Source organism: Vicugna pacos, chromosome 33 (genome assembly GCF_048564905.1).
Source record: "Vicugna pacos chromosome 33, VicPac4, whole genome shotgun sequence".
NCBI lineage: Eukaryota > Metazoa > Chordata > Mammalia > Artiodactyla > Camelidae > Vicugna > Vicugna pacos.
Window position 1 is genome coordinate 10,144,889 of NC_133019.1, and position 18,681 is coordinate 10,163,569.

General features: G+C 50.2%; 1 protein-coding gene across 6 annotated transcripts in view; it reads right to left on the reverse strand.

Moving 5' to 3' along the window:
- The window catches only part of POU2F3 (POU class 2 homeobox 3), a 74,465-nt gene that overhangs the window by 4,981 nt on the left and 50,803 nt on the right, over positions 1-18,681 (reverse strand). For 2 of the 6 annotated variants that reach the window (XM_072953764.1, XM_072953762.1), the window contains 7 exons: positions 13,885-13,989; positions 12,585-12,687; positions 10,252-10,334; positions 7,711-7,893; positions 7,133-7,274; positions 5,342-5,478; positions 3,673-3,834 (listed from right to left, as the gene is read on the reverse strand). In XM_072953764.1, coding sequence (XP_072809865.1) covers positions 3,673-3,834; positions 5,342-5,478; positions 7,133-7,274; positions 7,711-7,893; positions 10,252-10,334; positions 12,585-12,687; positions 13,885-13,989 — 915 coding nt within the window. Of the gene's footprint in view, positions 1-3,672; positions 3,835-5,296; positions 5,479-7,132; positions 7,275-7,710; positions 7,894-10,251; positions 10,335-12,584; positions 12,688-13,884; positions 13,990-16,432; positions 16,499-18,681 lie in introns of all 6 variants that reach the window. The other 4 variants (XM_072953763.1, XM_072953761.1, XM_072953760.1 and 1 more) reach the window with 3 other exon arrangements.

Sequence of the window (18,681 nt, forward strand, 5' to 3'; positions counted from 1 at the left end):
TAAATGTTTTATATAAATGGTAGCATTCTGTCCACACTGGTCAGAAGAAACTATGTCCTAGTCCCAAAGAGACTGCCCCGGTGAGACGGAGAAGGCAGGATCAGAACATTTTCACTAGCCTTTCCTTCAGGACGTCTCAAGTATTAATGTGATTATTTATTTAGCGTCTTTCTCCCCAAGTAGGCTGTAGATTTCATCGGGACAGAGTGATGCCCGTGTGGTCCACTGTGTTGTCCTCAGTGTCTACTACAGTGTCTGGAACTTCGCAGGTGCTCAGTACACATGTGTTGAATGTATGATGAGAACGAATGACACACTTTCATGGCTCCTCCGTGCCTCCCACCACTTTCCTCCAGGATGTTGGTGTCCTGGGTTGGGACTGAACCAAACTGATAACCTAATTCTCATCTATTCTAAACAAAGCCTCATCTTGAAAAATTCCAGCTCTCTTATGACATGGTTCAGTTTCCTTAATGTGGCCTACAACGCCCTACATGATCCAGCCCCCGCCTACCAATCCCAGTCCAGCCTCTTCATTCACACAGTGTAACTTCCCCGGTCCCATTCCAGCCCTCTGGGCTTCCTCTCCCACCCATCCCAACTGCAGGGCCTTTCTACACTGTTTCCTCTGCATAGAATGTTCTTCACAACTCTCTCGCCCCTACTCTCCAACTCAGACTTTTCCCCCATCCATGTCTACTCTTTCTTCTGCTGTCAGTTACAGCACCCTTCCTCAGAGAAGCCCCTGACACCCTGGACTAGGCTAGGTCCCTCAAGTACCCATACATCTTCTCTGCAGGCTTCATCACAAACTGCATTTGTTTAATGTCTGTTTCCTTCACTGGACTGAAAGCAGGGATCACAAGGATCCTGTGCACCACCGTGTCCCAGTGCCAAACAGTGGATTTTCAATAAATATTTAAGAAAGGAATGACTATCACGTTGCCCCAGCTGCAAATTTTCAATGGTTCCTCATAGCTTTCAGGGTAATTAGCACCCAGGGCCCACCATGAGCTAGCTCTCATCAGCCTCTCTGTCCTAGTCCTAAACCCTTAGCTCCAGCTGGACCAAAATGCTTGTGATTCTCCCAATGCATCATGCTGTTTTGTAATTCCATGCCTCTCACAGACTGTGTCTTCTGCCTGCTATGCTGTTCTTTTTGCTAACTCCTAATCTGTTCCCCACACAAATTAGGGGCTCAACCCTCCCACACCCCATTCTGATTTGGTGCCTTTCATCTGTGTTCCCATAGCACTCTGGCAGGGCTCCTCATATCTGCTTCAACCCTCACACTTACTTCACTGCAATCTCTTGCCATCTCTGGTTCCTCCTTCTCAGTTTCTTCCCTTGCCCATCCCTCAAATGCTGGTGTTCCCAGGGCTGAGATCTAGACTTTCCTCTTTGCTTCCTCTGTACAAACTCCATAGGTGAGCTCCTCCCTATTCAGGATCCTGCATGCATATGACTCCCCAATCTGTCTCTATCCTGGCCTTCCTTCCTGACCTCCAGACCCATTATTCCAAGTGCCTAGGGAAATCCCACAGGCCTCCCTGTATATCATAGTGATGCAAAGAACTGAAGTCATCACTTTTTCCTACTCCTCAGTGAGCCCCTCCCGCTGTTTGACTGATCCATCAATGGTACCATCACCTACTCAATCAGCCCAGCCTGAATGCTGAGTCATCCCAGAGTATTCCCTTTCCTTTATCACTCTCCCTGCCCCAACCCAATTTTCAGTTCACTGAGACCTAAGAATTCTACCGTCTAATTATCTCCTCTCTCTCATCCCCCTCATTCTTACCAAATGGGTTTGCTTCACCCCTCTTCATGTCTCTGCTGGATAAATGCAGTCACATCTCCCTGAAACCAAATTTTGTGCCTCTCAAACCACCCTTTATAACTGCAGTCGGAGTGATCATTCTAAAAAGCAAGTCTGACAGTGCCAATGTCCTGCTTCAAATCCTTCAGCGACTCCCCACGCCTTCACGTTCCTTAGCACTGCACACAATCCCTTCGGTCTGGCCTTCGCTGAACTATCCAGCCTCATCTTTCAACATTCCTCCACATGGAAGCACCTGCAGTTCCATGAATGTGCCCTGTTCTCCCTGCTCCACACCGCTGTTCTCCCTGCTCCACACCGCTGTTCTCCTGCTGCCCCTTTGTGGGAACCCCCTCCCCCCTTATTTGCCTCTTCACTCCTTGTCTTTTTAGACTTAGCTCAGGTATTAATTATCTCCTTGGGGAAGCCTTCCATAACCACCGCCTCCCAAGGTGTTGTTAGCTGCTACTCCTAAGTTCTAGAGCAATCATCATGTTGTTTATCATTTGTTTATTTGTCTGTCTCCTCTGCTAGGCAGTAAGATCCTCTGGGACAGGGGACAAATATTACTTCTTCGTGCCTCCCCAGGACTCAGCACAAAGACCAATATGTTATAGATGGCCAACGAATGTTTGGTGAAGGAACAAACAATAGTATAGTTTTATGAAATAGGCATGCCCTACCCAAGACAAGGCTGAATTTTACCCATCCTTAAGTGCTAAAATATGTGAGGACACACCACTATCCCTAACTCCACTGACCTTCAACCATCACCATCCCCAGCAACGGAGAAGAAACTTCTCATGCCCACCTTCCCGGCAGACCTCTCCCCTGGATGGAGAGGACACCTCCTGCACTCCAGACTTCCCAGTCTGCCTGAACTTCAAGTTATTCCCAGCCCTGACTTCTCCCCTGGACGCCAGAATGACAGATGCAACTGTCTACGTGATGCTTCCTCTTGGATGCCTAGGAGGTAAGTCTAACTTAATATGACCAGCTCCAAGTTCTTAGTATATTTTCCCCCCTCAAACCTGTTCCTCCTGCAGATTTCATCATCTCAAAAAATGGCAGCCCCTTCCAACCAGTTGCTGAGGTTAGAACACTTGAAGTCATCTTGGCCTCATTTCTCATACTCCTTATCTGAGCTAACGGCGCATCTTGTTGGCTCCATGGTTGAAATACATTCAGAATCAAACCACTTCTCCTCATCCACCAAGGCTACCACCTTAACCCAAGTGGCTACCACTCTCAGCCTGATTACTGTCATTCTCACAGCTGATAACCTGCCTCTACACTGATTATTCTCCATACAGCAGCCCATGTCAGCCAGCTCAGGTTTCTCTGCCAGAAACCTCCAGAAGTTTCTTATTTCACTCAGACTAAAAGCCAAGGTCCTTTCAATGGCCACCAAGACCTTGGTGAATGGCTCCCTGTTTTCTCTGACTTACTCTCCCACTTCTTGCCTCCTTCCTTGCTCTTCCCTGGCTACACTGGTTTCCTTGCTGTATGTCAAACCTCTTGTTGCCTGGTCCCTCTACCTGGAACACTCCTTCCCCCAGGTATTTCATTCCCTTGAAATATTTAGAACTTTGCTCAAATGTCACCTTATTTGAGAGGTCTTCTCTCACCCCTCTATTAAAAAAGCATCTCCCTGAATCACTTTGCTGTACACCTGAAACTAACACAAAATTGTAAATTAACTATACTTCAATTAAAAAAAAGAAAAAGAAAAAAATGGGCAAAAGGTCTGAACAGACATATCACCAAACCTACACACAGATGGGGAAACTCTTTGCCCTCCAGGCTTTATCTCCCCCGGTGCTTGGCAGGCAGCTTGGCTCCTGGCCACTCACCAGCCGGGAACCGTACATGGGTGATTTGATGGGCGTGGCCACCGGGCAGTTGATTCGCTTCTCCTTTTGGCGTCGGTTGCAGAACCAGACCCTCACCACCTCCTTCTCCATGGACAACTGCTCTGCAATCATGGAGATCTCCTCTGAGCTGGGCTTGGGGTTCTACAGGAAGTGAAGGGGTAGAGTTGTCAGGAGGAGGAGGAAACAGGATCAAGAATTGCTGGTGGGGGACAGATGACCCAAGGAAGCAGGACAGAACGACAGATGGATGGAAAGCTTTAGAGTTAGACCTAGGATGGAGTACTGTCTTTAGCACTTCTGTGGCTTTGGGAGACTTTCTGAACCTCTCTGAGCCTCAGTCTTAACGTCTTTGAAAGGAGAGTAATAATGCCAACCGTATAGGGATTACTGAGAATATTAAATGAGAAAATGTGTGTCAGCTGCCATGCACAGGCCCTGACACAGAGGGGAGGCTTTTCTCCCACTCCTCCAGAAGTTCTGAGAAGAGGAGCCCAGTGCTGAGTGATGTGGGCAGGCAGACTCCCCAGATCCCATGCTCCATCCTGTTCTTTCCTCATCATCTGACGTCCTTCTCTCATGTCATTTCTTCCTGTCTATATCAAAATGGGAAATGATAAAGTTAAAACAAGGGGACTCATCAGGACTACAGAGGGGATATATATATATATATACCTATATATACTTATTCAAATATATATTCATCACTCCTTTGTTCTGACCCTTCCCATCCCCAACCCAGTCTGTGATCTTAGCCCCTTTCTCTCCCTTCTACACCCTCCCTTACTCTTGCTGCTCTAAGAGACTTAATCAGAAGGAAAAGCCAGCTCTTGTCATCCTGCCAGCAGGATGGAGCCATCAAATTCTGAGTCAGAGGCACTGGATGATGTGCTAGAGGGGCAGATTGTCCTGGAGACCTGGGGCCTGCAAGGGGAACTAGGCCACCGGCCCATCCTTTGGGACCTCTGTGGTGCGGATGGAAGCTCTGGAGGCTGGTACCTAAGGGATCCTGATTAGAAGCTGCTCAGACCACACCTGTTTATTTCTGATCTCTCCCTCAGCTCCCAAGGGGCACAAAGCTGGTCTTCTTAGCTTCCGCATCCTGACTCAAGAATATGTTTTTGCTGCAAGTTCAAAAAAATGTACGTATGTAATATGATCACAAGTATTTAGATGTGCGTAGGAGAAGGAAATAGAAGGTACATATTCAGACGGCATTTGACGGTGGACGTTTTTCCTACTTCCCTATATTTTCCAAATTGTTTGCAATGAGCATTTGTTTCATTTACAGTTTGAAAAGCACAAAACAATGCAAAAAAAAAAAATTTACATACAGTGTCCTGGGTTTGCTCCCTTTATCTCAGCTGGACACAGAGATAAGCTGTCTTCTGAGACTCTATACCCCATTCTTTGAATCTCCCCACGGGAGGGACAATGGGCCCCAAATAGATGTCAGGGCAAGAAGGGTCAGTGGGGGAGGAAATTGCTGGAACCCAGCCTTTCACTCAGACACTGGGCACCTAGAGAGGGAGTGGGTCTCTGCTTTCTACCCTCTCCCAGGGCAGGTGTATGGTGCCAAGGGGCCTGTGTGCACCTGCTCACCCACCTGTGCAAGTCGGCCTGCCCACTCCGACCCAGAGGAGCCACTCACATCTTGAAATCTCTTCTCCAGAGTCAGGCGGATGTTGGTCTCGATGCTGGTGCGCTTCTTCCTCTTCCTCCCAAACACTTCACTGAGGGTGGGGTAAGAGCTGGGGGCGCTCACCGAGGGGTCTGATGGAGAGGATTCTGTAGGGAGGTGAAAGAGCAGAGGAGGCTCAGAGAAGGGAAGGGAACCAGCTCAGGCTCTGCCTTGTCGGACCTGAGGTCCAACGACCCTTCCCAGTGGGTTCTGCAGTGCCGTTGTCAGGACCAGCCCCCTCCCTGCCGCAGGGGAGCCAGGACAGACCAGGAATCCTGCTTCTCCTCGTTGCTCTGGGCAAAGGTCCTCCATGCCTCCCACAGCAGTGCCTCCAGTGTTTGCGGTCATGGTTCAGGGACACCCAGACATCAGCGGCATGTGTGGGTGTGAGGGGGTGCAGGCAGAGCTCCTACAAGCAACACTCATGAGTCTGTCTTTTACAAGTATGCCTGGACGTGAGTAGCGAGGAAAAGGGGAACTGGTATTCTGAGCTAAAAGCGATGGCACTTGGGGGCCGAATGTTGGTGTAGAAGCCACTTCCTTTCCCATGTTAGTGTCGGAGCTGACACTGTCAGACGGATAGGGAGGGATGACCCTCAGGAAGGATTGAGGCACAGATAGGGGACCGCACTAGAAATGACCTGAAAGGTCCTTTCCCAAAGATTGGAAGACCCTCTGATCATCCTTTTCACTTCAGAGCTCCAGTAAAAGCTGCCTAAGGGACAGTCGGCTGAGGGGAGCTTCCTCACCCCTCCCCTGTTTCCACGTGGAGGGACTTCCCAGAGAGACACACCCTTGACCAGCTGCCCCCGCTTCCCTCCTTCTCCACAGTAACCACTAACCCACATGTATGTCCTGACTAGAGCCCAGCCCTGGCCCTGGCTCTGCTCCCTCCCTCTCCACCTAGACCAGTGGTTCTCCACCAGGGGCCATTCTGTACTCCCATCACTCCTCCAGGGGACATTTGGCAGTATCTGGAGACATTTTTGCATGTCTCAACAGGGGACAAGCACTACTGGCATTAAGTGGGTAGAGACCGAGGATGCTGCTAAAATCCTGCAAGTCATAGGCCCTCCACCTTCAACAAAGCATCGTCTGGCCCAGGACACTGAGAACACCGTGGTTGAGAAACCCTGTCCCGTGCTATTCCATGACACCAAACTCTTTCACTCATTATTCCAAACGTTTTGCCCTTGGCTTTGCCCCTTGACCTCCTGGCCAGGCCCCCACACCTGACTGAATCCTCCTGCAGACCCCACTCCTGCTGTAAGCCTTTCCAGCCAGCCTAGCTCACAGTAATTCCCTGCCCTCTGAAAACGTCCTCAAGAATTAGCCAGATAAAGATCTTGTGTTGTGCCTGTGACTGCTCCTTCCGGCCATGAGACCCTAGAGAACCCACTTTCCTATCCCCTTTACCTAGATCTAGTCTAGACAGCTACCTGGGTGAGTGGGTTTGCTTTGCAGACCCAACCTTGTCTCTGGCGAGCTGTCCAAAGGTCTGGGCTGGGTGGGTCTGGCGTAAGGTAGGAAAGGGGAAGGTCTTCATGGCCACGGTGTAAAGCCATGTCCTCCATGGTGTTACCAGTAGTGGAGCTGATACTCTCGTCTCCACTTGCTTGTCTCCTGTGTCTTATTCTCAGTGGGTTCCAGACTCAGGAGGAGAAGAAAGGGGGTTATGTGTTGACAGCCTAAAGCCCCAACACAGACAGGTCACCAGGCCCTTCCCTGCAGACCCTCCACCCTTGTGTCGCTGAGGCCCACCTGCATCATTCAGCCACTTCTCCAGTAGTGGCTTCAGCTTGCACATGTTCTTGAAGCTCAGATTGAGGGCCTCAAATCTCGAGATGGTCGTCTGGCTGAAGTCATTGCCATAGAGCTTTCCCATCGCCAGCCCCACGTCCCCCTGCGCGTGGGGGTGGAGAGGGAGGAACTTGAGAGGCAGGCTCCTTCTCTTCTTTGTCCACATCCCCCACCACCCTAGCACCTATCACACACCCAGCGAACCTTTGAGCACCTGACCATCACCCTGGCTCCCGTCCTGGTTTTTTCTCTCTAAGATCAGCATTGGTTTCTTTCTCTCCCTAGACTCTGCATGGGCTCTGAGTGGGCTGTGCCCATGTGCCTAGCACCTCGCCTGGTTCTCATTCCTCTCCTCTCTGCCAGCAGTGTCCCTGGTCTCCCTACCAATGGCAACTGTACCTTATCCTCAGGGACCACAGGAACACGATGAGCTTGCCCCAAACACAGTCAGTCTTACTTGCTCTTGAAACCTACACTCAGGAATCCCAGTCTCTACTCACTCAACCCGATCTCTTCCATCTCCTGGCCCCAAACCAGACCTGTGTGAAGCCCAGCTTAATGCGCCGCTGCTTGAAGGTCTTAGCAAACTTCTCCAGCTCCTCCAGGTCGCTGGGCTCATCCGCCCCTCCAGAGCTGGGGAGGTGCTTGGGCACTGGGAGATGCTGGGACGCTTCCAGATGGGGTTCTAAAGAGGATCCTGGCAGCCCAGGGCGCCCAACTGCCTAAGAAGGGACACACCAGGGAAATCCACAAACAGTCAACAGATCAAATGGCAATTTCTGATATTTTGTACCAATAGGCCCACTTAGAGGATGACAGATTAGATACATTGGGTTCCTATTATTTCAATGGTGTGAAAGTGGAAATTGGATTTTCTATGAAGGGACTAGCCAATAGCTAGAAAAGCTGGGGTAGAAACAGTAGGAGTGTGGGACAGGGAGGTGGTGGCCTCTCTGGGTTTTAGTCTATGACTCACTGTTTGACTCTGAGCAGGTAACTTCCTCCTTTCGTTTTCCACCATAAAAGGAGCTAGCAGGCTTGTTTACAAAGATCCCCAAAACAAATTTCAGAATGGGATGAGGAAAAGGTTGTTTGTCTTGTCTGTTCTTTTCCACAAAGCAAAGTAGCTGAGGTGTTCAACGGGCATTAACTGAAGATAACAGAGGACATCTGAGGCTCACTACATTCGTAGAATTCCATAAAATTCCAGACTCTGTGACTGCCACTTTACTTTCTAAACCATCGTTTTCCTTCATGTGAGCATTTTGTCTTTTTTTTAATAATCAAAGCTATTCCAGTGCTACCTAAGCTCACCTTGATCTCATTTGTGGTAGTCAGGAGATAGTCTTTCTTTAGTTTATTTTCATAGGGAAACAGACCCTTCCACCTGGGATCCCCGTTGTGCCCATTTGGGGTCAGGAGTAACTCCAGCTCATCAACAAAGAAGGAACGGAACCCAGGCATGGGGTCCTAATGGACACTGTGTCCGGTGCAGGGGCCGCTGCTCAGGTGGATAATGTGACCTAAGTCCACCTCCTCTCTCCTTCCCAGTTTACTCTTTTCCTAGCCTGGGATTAACTTTATTCCCCTCTTCCAAGATACTCAGGCTTACCATTCAGACAGGCAGCCTCGTGATGACCAGGGAGGAGTTAGAGACTCTTTTTCCCCAGTGGAAGGCCTTTTAGAACAGAAGGATTTGAAACCATTAGGATTTGATCCTGTTTGGTGCGGAGTGGGCAGCACAGACCAGGCCCTTAGGACAAAGCCTCCGTCCTCTCTGAGGCTTCCTTTCACGAATCCTTTTGCTCTTGTGTCTGACAAATATTTATTGGATTCTTTGCTAGCCATTCTCCCTCCCCACTACACATTCAATCAGGTGCCACATTGCATTGAGTCAACCTCCCCAAACATCCCTCAGTCACCCCCTCCTCCCTATCCTCATGGCCACAGCCCTAAGCCGGTCCCTTTACTACTGCCCACGATGATCTCCATACCCTTCTGAACAGTGTCTCTGCTTCTAGCCTCGCCCGGGCTCTCATGTTACAAGACGCGAGAGTTGATCTTCAGCTCTAAGATCTCTTCCAGGTCTAAGTCTATGAGGATGAGACTCTGAGGAGAGCAGTCAGGAGGAAGTCCAGGAGCTCAGGACTCTGGCGTCCCCATTTCTAATAGCCACTAGATGGCACCCTCCCCTCTTCCAGAGGCCTTCAGTGGCCTCTCTAGCCCTGTAAAGCCAGGGTCCTTAGTGGTCCGTGGGGATCTTAGCACAGAGAAGGGACATTTGGATGCCTGTAGTCATTCCCAGCTCTCCTACACATCCGTTTCTGCAGAGCCAGCTCATGCAGCGATGCAGGTTATTAACTGCACGGGGGGCACCGAGATGAGGGGAGGGGCAGCAGCTACAATACAGCTCCTGCTGCTCTGGCCAAGCCACGGTCTCTGGCAAGAGGCCACATCTGGCCAGAAGAAGAGGTGCCTTTTTTTTCTAATTGGCAAACAGGTGCTGTGTGGCACCCTGGGGTTCTGCAAAACTCTGCTAATGGCCCTCTTGCAGACCTCAGTCCTCCTGACCCACACACGTGTCCCTGCAGGAGGCAGTCTAGAACAGTGGTTCTTGAGAGAGGCCCAGAGAGACCCTGGCTTTGAGTTCTTGGGACAGCAGGCCTACTGGATGGTGGTCTCCCACTTAGGGCTCGAGAGCACCTGGGCAGGGCTGGTGGTCACCATGGCATCCCTGGAAAGCTGGCTGAGCCCTGGTTCTAAGAGGAGTGACGCTAGGGTCTGATCAGGGCTGGAGTACTCGGAGTGCCTGCGTTACAGAGCAGGCTAGCCCGGGAGCTGGTATCTCTGGGTTTTATTCTGGCTCCACCACTGGTACCAGGTCAGTCATTTCCCCTGGCTATGTTTGAATTTCCCCATGTGCCAACAGGGATAATCCTCTGCTATCCCCTCCTCCCAGAGGGGTAGGCACACCACTGAGGAGGTGGGAAGAAACCAAGGAGGTGGAAGAAACCAAGGAGCTTAACTCCATCAAGAGCGGAGACATTCCTAGAGGAGACAGGAAGAACACGGGTGTTTACCTGGGACGTCAGGCCAGGCCCAGTCTGCGGGAGGAGGAGCGAGTTTTGCTGCTGTGGAAAGGGGAGAAGATTTGGCTGCAGACCTGGGTGAAAGGGGAGGAACAAAGGAACAACTAAAATCCAGGCCAGTTGAAAGACATGCTCTAGAGCTTCGGAGCCACAATACCTGTCCCCACCCCCCCACCTAATCAGGTCCCTCCAACCCACCTCGAGCCCTGTAGAGAGGCCCCCACGGGCACTGGCAGGATTGCCACACAGAGGTGGAGGTGAAACAGACACTGAGACAAACAGGTGTAAACACTGGTCCCCAGACCAGTCCTTCCGCCTGCCTGGAGTGGTGCAAAGGCTGAGGAGGGTCAGGGCAGCTTGCTCTGGGATCTGATAACTGGGGCTGAAGAAATCCAAGAGGGAAGGAGATATGGGGTGACTCCTAAGAATTCAAGCTGGAGCTGAGGGTTTCCGTTTTGCCTGCAGAAGTAGCTGGGATGGCTACAAAGGTCTTGCCAAATCTGCAGGGTGATCAGATCAAGGAGATGGTGCCATTCAGCTCCAAAGGGCAGTGGACAGATGCTGGGGACTCTGGGCAGAACCCAGACATTTTACACTTGGGAGGAAGGGCGGAGAGAGAAGGGAGGAGCGGGGCCAAGTCTCTGGAAACTTGAGCTGGTGGTATGGACTATACTTGCTCGTTGCACTGCCTCAGGACCGCTTTCTCCACCCCTCTCCAGGAAAACTGCCCTTGAAGGGCTCTGCCTGGTTGGTGGTCGTGACAGTGGCCCCGCTCTGGGAAGAGCCACAGCCAGGAATTCTCCCTGTCACTGTGGGAATGGGGCCATCACACTACCAGAGCAGACACGGGGGCAGATCACCCCAACCACGTGGCACAGAGCAGCACCCCGGGGTCTCTGTTGTCCCTAAGCTGTTCTGGGTCACTGATGTGCAGCCCCTACTGATGCAGTCATGCTCCTCAGTCTAAAACAGCCAAGGCTTAATTTTTCCTCATTAAAGTACGTAGGCAAGAAAGCTCTGTAAGGAGCCCTGTACCGGGAGTCGGAGGCTTCAACACTAATAGTAATTGAACGTTCACACTGCATTTTGAAATGGACAAAAGCCCTTTGCACGCATGATTTCCAATAACCCTCAGTAACCTTGTGAGGTAGAATTTCACAATAATTCCATTGTTAGGGAGAAAACAGAACCTCAGAGAGATTAGATAAGTTTCCCAAAGACACACAGCCAGTACATGACTTTTTTTTTTTCTTAGCCAATGAGTTTTTCTGATTCCAAACATTAAACTGCTTTCTCCCCCGTGTGTCATACACTGATCTCATTGGTTATATGCCTGGGCAATTTTCACATCACCAACTTTTTAAAAAGAAATAGAATGAACTGTTATCTTCCCTTTCTCACCCCAGGAATATGCTATATATTGTGTAGCTAACGTAGATGCTTAAAGGTTCACATATGTTCTCATTCATCACAATCATAACACTCCAGGGTGCCTTGGAAGCTACGGATAACTATAATTTGGGCAGGTGCGAAGGACAGAAGGCAGAGCTGCCTTTTATTTAGATCCTGGATTTCCGAAGTGTCTACTTGGGATGTGTATGATGGAGAGAGGCTTCTATTTCCCGCATCATTTTCAGCCCGAGTTGGTGGAGAGGCAGCGCTTCTAGGTGAACCCAGGCGCTGAGAACGTGGGTTTTTGACAGTCACGGAACTTTCTAGTAGGTCACCGGAGACATAATGTGACCACCTACTACGCAAGGTTATTTTGAAAGATGTCAGAAAACCACTCAGAAGAGCTCCTGGCATATCACGCTCAAGAAATGTTAGCTCTTGTTATGAGTATTGTAATCTGCTCTTGGCTAAGGAGATCTCTGGTAGTAACGTCCCCGCTAAAGAAAACCTGAAAACCCTCTCCACGGCCTGTGGGTGGCACTGCCACTCTACCCAAGTAGAATTCCAGGCAAGCTTCCCCAGGTTAAAAGTCTGAATCCGCATTCTCGTCCTGGGAAGGTTTCCAAGGAACTGGGACTTCTCTGGACTACATTTCCCAAGGAGCCTCTCCTTCCTTGTTCTGCCCCAGGCCCTGCCTCCCTGGCAGCACCTTCTGTCTCAACTGATAATGGCTTTGAGGAAGATGGGAGAGGGAAGCAGAGGAGGCTCAGCCTGGAGGGGCAGGACCAGGTCCCGCCCCTGGGCCCTGAGGTGGACAAGCTGCTCATAATACCAGAGGGTGAGCCACTCACCCACGCCCCACACTTGGGTCCCAGCATGCAGAGCAGTACTTTTCTGCACTTGGTCTAGGTGGAAAGCCCCAGGGTTCTTACCTTGCTGCCCAGGTTGGGTCTGAGATAGCAGGAACTGGGAAACAGACTGGAGGTGTCCCGGAACCAGCACGAGCTGCTGGAGTGGATGGAGGGAAGGCACGTCCTGTCCAGAGAGGGGCAGGGAAGGGGGAAATACGCACATCACAGAATTTACAAGCCGGGAGTTGAAGCTCCATCTGCCCGCTGCCCATCTGTCCCATGGGGCTCCGGACTCTGACAGTTTGCTGCAGGGACCTTGCCCTGAGCCTCTGGGTATCCCTGGGTACCCCCTGGCACACAGTAGCTGCCGCATGAATGCTGGTGGTGTTACTGCTCCTGCACTCAGCCAAGCGTGCCTTGCAACCTGTTGTCACTTAAACCTTGCCTTGCTGTTTAGCATTCGTGTGTGTCAGTCCTGTCTCCCAACTAGTCTGTAAATGCCCCGAGGGCACAGACTATGGATATTACCCTTCTCTTAGAGGTTTACCCTAGAAATGACATGCAATCTTAATTGTCCGATTAAAAAAAAAAAAAACTCATGTCACTTGATTATGCTAAAAGCCATGTCCTAGCCATTTCCTGGGCCTGAACCTTTCCTGGAAGAAGGGGCAAGTTACTGGTTTTTAATAAAACCAATCTGGTTAAACAGAAAGTCCATTTCCCCTGGGTTCCTACCACTAGTCCCTCAGAGAGTAATATCACTCTCAATACTTGGGGGACCTGGGAATCCTCTGTGATCTAGATTCCCAGGGTTCTGGGACCCCACAGGGCTGTACACAAAGAAAAGGCTTGGTAAACCCTTGGTGAACAAAGAAGTGAAGAAATAATGCATTCCAGGGAAGGCTCTTTCTTGCCCGGGGAATCCAGACAAGAAAAGGGCTCTCTGCGTGGACACCGGCCCTCAGACATCTGTTGTTACTGTTCCAGGTGCCTCTTTATTCCCCCACCAGCACTCCGCTCTAGTTTGGCAAAACCTTGGGGGAGGAGAGTGGGCTCACTGAGGACAGAAACGCTGTAACTGCAGCGGAGCAGTCATCACGGGGCTCCCCTGTACGTGGCTGGAAGACGCCAGCCCGTGAGCTGCTAGCGCCATCATTTTGGCACAACTGGCTCCTTTTTCTCCCAGAGAGGTAGAGGATGATTCTGTAACCCCCACCGCAGGACTCTGAGTCTCTTTTTCACAGTCCCTGCAGGGGGTTCTTTAGCCCAATGTGGAGTCACTGAGACCTAGGTCTAGAGTCAAGCATTTTGCAGGAGGCTTGACCTACACTCACTGGCCCACTGAGACTAGTGGGGCTCCCTGACACAGGCTGGCATTTACCCCAGACATTTGGTTCCCAGGCATCATGGCAGGTCCTTGACTCAGGTGGCATGGCCGATGAGAGAGGGTCTGCTGCAGGGAGTCACTGAGGTCCTCAGTTTTAATCTGTGAGCGGAGGCAGGAGGAGAGCATTAGTTCTGGGTCATCCCAGGCAGACTGGGACGGAAACTCGGGGAGGACCGAGGCGGGAATGAGTGACAAGCCCAGGGTGTAAAGAACTAGCTCCGTGCCTGCCGGGCTGCAGCTTGACTTCCCTGCCTGCGGTGCCCTTTGGGCCAGGGCAGCTTGCGAGAGACAGAGGTGGGAGGTGCTCTGGAGCAACCGTCTTCAAGATGGGGACTCCACCTGGATCCCTAGTTCCCGAACACCATTCCGGGGCCTGTGCTGGTACATAGCACAGTCTATGCTCTTCCACATTGAAATCCAAAAAGATAAGGATATTGTAGTGACTTTAAACATTTCTTTGAAATTCTGAGGTGACGGTCTTTTTTTCTTGTGTGTGGGGGGGGCAGTGGTGTGTTAGAATTTCTTTTACAAAATGATGGTGATCTTAAATGATATTTTCAAAACTCCCCAGCTCACAAAGTAAAAATAAAATTGTCAACCCTTTACCAATCTCTCTTATATTCTGTTTTTGTTTTGTTTTGTTTTGTTTTAATTTTCCTGGACCATGAAATCCCAAAGTCTGGGAACCAGTTTCACCTCCATCTTCCTTGTTTTCCTCACTTTTCTGTCCTCTGGGTGCTGAGCTGCCTTTGCAGCTAGCCTCTTTGCCCATGTGGCTTGGTGACAGTCCTCGCCTATCTTCCTACAGGCGGGGACATGTCTTCTCCACAGTCACTGCTGTAACTGCAGCCTGAGGGGCCTGTGGTGGTTTCTAAACTCTCTCCAGCCTCTACCACCCTTCAGTGACAGCACCAGCCACCCACCTGTGGGTTTTCCAGGTGTCCAAGGGCAGGGCAGGAAGCATTACTTGTGCCCACCCCTCCTCCCACCCTGAGAACAACCACCCTCCTGCAGCTTTTCAGGAAGTTCATTGTGGGGGGGGGGAATAGGGAGTATACAAGTGCCTTTGAATTCATATAATATGGCAGGAAGCATGGGATCTAGACCATACTTTATTAAAAAAGCAGTGGGGAGCCCTTTGATGGAAACTCGTGGCCATAGGGACCCTGGTTTAAACCATTTTCTTGGTCTATATGACATCCTAGAATTACTCCTGTCTGCATTAGTCTAACCCAATTAAAAGTTCTGACTAACAACACTACAAATGCTTAATCACTGTGGAAAAATGGTTCTTTGCGTAACTAAAGAAAGTGTTCTCTTGGGGTGGGGAGTTAGGAAGATTCTGTCGAGTGACAGAGAAAGAGGAGGGAGCAAAAGTCCTAAATGCCTTGTACCCAGTAGGAATGAACGCGTGTTACTTGAGTAAAACACACAAATACAGTCCATCTCCCCATCCTCTGGTGGGGAAATACACAAGGATCCAGTGAGAAAAACAGTGAACAGGGAGCTAGAACTCATTTCCAGTCCTAACTCTGACTCTAAATTATGATGTAACCTTGAGTAATCATTTTATCTCTATGAGACTTGGTTTCCCCAGCTGTTACATGATGCTGCATGATTTCTCTCCCTTTCAGTCCTAAAGTGGAATTATAAATTCCAACTCCATAGTGCATTGGGCAGACTTGGCTAGTCCAGGTTGCTGCGGAGTTCTTAGATAAGGCAGATCTAAACAGCACCAGGAAGTCCTGGTGGCACCAAAACTGGGAAGAGGACACTTCTTTTAGGGACAATCTTTACAAATCACTCCTCTCTTCTCTCAGCTAAGTAGACAATTCTGGAGGAAGGGAGGGTGACGGGGGTAGCATGGTGAGGGGCAGAGTTAGACATTCTGAAAACTTGAAAGGTATTGCCACCCAGGACTGCTCTCCAGTGCCCCATCTCTACTCCCAGTGCCCTTCAGCTCTTCCACCCACGCTTGGCATGTCCAGATAAGAAGCTCTGGTGTCCTAGTTCTTCCCCCAGAAATTAGAGTTTTCACATCCTAGATTCTGGCGGAACATTTGTTAGCAGGTTTCAAAAAGCTAGAAATAGATGATAAACTACTTATTTCAAACCACCACCAAGCTGAAGGTTTGCTCTGGGAGGAGATCTCGCTCAGGCAGAGAGCCTCTTTGTCCAGCCTCCCTTCCCCACATTTCCCCTCTGTAGCCCCCTCCTGCCCCCGGGGCATCCCTCATCCCTGACCAGGGACAGGTGAGGCAGGATGGAGGAAGGGGGACAGAGAGAGAACACGGAAAACTGGAGCTGAAGCACGCTGGTGGAACCACCGCAGGCAGCCTGGCTCAGCTCCAGCTAGGAGGCAAGTGGCAGGGTTCCTTTATAGACTCATTATGCGCAATGGGGAGATAAGGAGGTGCAGCTATGACGGAGCTGGAAAACATGTGCTTTGCCTCCAACCTGAGTGCTATCTGTTAGAATCTGTGCCAGGTCTTCCTGCAACACTTAATTTCAGAAACCAGAGCCATCATAAAAGAAAACTCACCCTTTCATCTGCTTCTCGGATCAATTGCCCTCCGAAGTCTTGCAGGGGCACTGCCGACCTCCATTTCTGAAAATGAAGTGCCTGATAGCCCCCAGATTCCCCTGGGTGTTAGCCTGGCATGTTCGGACCACTCTGTGCGTTATTCTTGGGAGTTTTTTGCTTTATCGACCTCTTACTCTATAATTCCTCACCCCTTGGCTGTGAGCTGCTGACGGTAACCCCCGAAGAAGACGACCCTAAGCAAACAAATCTGAAAGGCAATAAAGCAGACGACTTTTTCTGTGACAAGTTCTGACATCTCTGCTTCGGTCGGTGGGTCTCCGAAAGAGCAGAGCTGGACTGGGAAGGGAAGAAGACACATCAGGAACTCTTCCTGCCTCCGGGACACTTCGACAATTCTCTGAGAGTTCAGGGGCTAAGCAGCTAAGAAATTAAGAAATAAAGTCCCTTCCAAATCCAAAAAAATCTCTTTCACAGCTGTCGAATGGGTAAGATTGGAGCCTTTCCAGGCAACTGGGTGTTGGCTGTGGATGGGGAAGATGAGAGATAGAGAGCATTCTGTTGGATCCCACTGACTTCAATGTGAGAACCGGAGGCAAGTTGGATGAAAACCCAATTTCCCCTGTACTTGTGAAAACCCAACCAAACCCACAGCCTGCCTGGAATCGTGAGGAGTGTCTCCAGGGTCCCTTTGGTGCTTCTTCTCGTGCAAGTGGAATTTTTCTCCAGGCCCTGTTTGAGACGGACTAACCCCTGGGGTCATGGGCCGCCCCAGAGGGCTCTGCCCGGTCACAGCCGTCTATTATCCTGCCCATCTATTAGACATGATCCTTCAGCTTAGGATCGTTTCCACCCACTGCCTGTGCAAAGGTGTTACATTGAGTCTTGGGCAGTGATCAGGAAGGTAAAAAGGTATCAAGGGTGATTATCTTCTCTAATCCCAGCGAACTCCCTGACATCACCTGCTTTATAAAGCAACTGCCTCCTTCTGGGAAGAGAGAGCCCCTTCTGAGGAACTGGAAACCTTTCATACACTCCCACCTTGGCTTCACCTCCCAGCCAGGAGGTGAGGGGACAAGTGTTTATCTTCACATTTCACAGAGACCAGGAGTGCTTCAGAGATAGGTGTGAAGCTACGTAACAAGACACGAGCAAAAGCCCGACAAGGGGACGGCCCTCTGGCTGTCCCTGGGTGCTCTTTCTACAAAATAATACTACAAACACCCCAGGGATGGGAGAGAGAACAGACCACAGGTGACGGAAAAGGCGATGTTCGGGCCCAGACACCCACTTGGACCTCCTTATTAACCATCTGTTTGGGGTCACGTGATGGGGCTTGGGGGGCTGGGGTACTCAGCCTTAGCCGCCTCCCCACGACATTTCAAATGGCCCTCTCTCAGGGGGGAAGACAGCCCAACACTAATGAATGTATCGCTGGCGAGGAAAATGATCAAAGCTGTAGTTCCAGTTGCATAACTCGTTTGTGGAAAGTGTTTCATAAACATTTCACAAGAAGGAGAATTTCAAAGCATGAACGTCTCCCAACCTGCCTTCAATTACAGGCAAGATTTTTTTTTTCTTTCTCCCCTACTTCTATACTTCTCTTTAGCAGTGAAGAAGAGCTTCTGTTTTGTAACTGATTTATAAAGGGTTGGCAAACATATTGTTCATGAAAAGATCCTAAAAATATATTCCAAGCAGTGGAATGAGGCAGGCAAGTAACTCATCTCAGGTGAGTAAGGCTGAGAGTCCCTTAAGAGATACCGGCTGTATTTTCGCTTGGGGTCTCTCCTTTCTCCATGGCTCTTGGTATATCTTTGGACGTCTCTGGAATGTACCTGGGGAGATGGCCTCGTCCAGTCCCTGGTCTCTAGTCAGACCTACACAGACCAGCCTAGACGTATCTTTGCCCACACGCACGGGGACCTTCTCCCCGACAGCATCAAACTTCTAGACAAAGGAGCGATGGAAGCCAGGACACATGGGTCTCTGGGGCCATGCTGAGTTGCTCCTTCCCCAAAAGCTTTCCAAAGAGGCATCCTTGTTTTTCCTGCTTGCACCTTCTCTGGAAATGCAACAAGCTTATCAGGGATGTTATTTAATACTTTGTCTTCAGTTCTCAGGACACAGCATTACTAGTGCTGACACAGGTCTGAAAAAACCCCATCATTTTAAGCCCATAAAACTTTTCCTCTCCCTCTGGCGTATAGGTCTGCGAATTCGAGTTTAAAGACTCTAGGAAGGGGCTG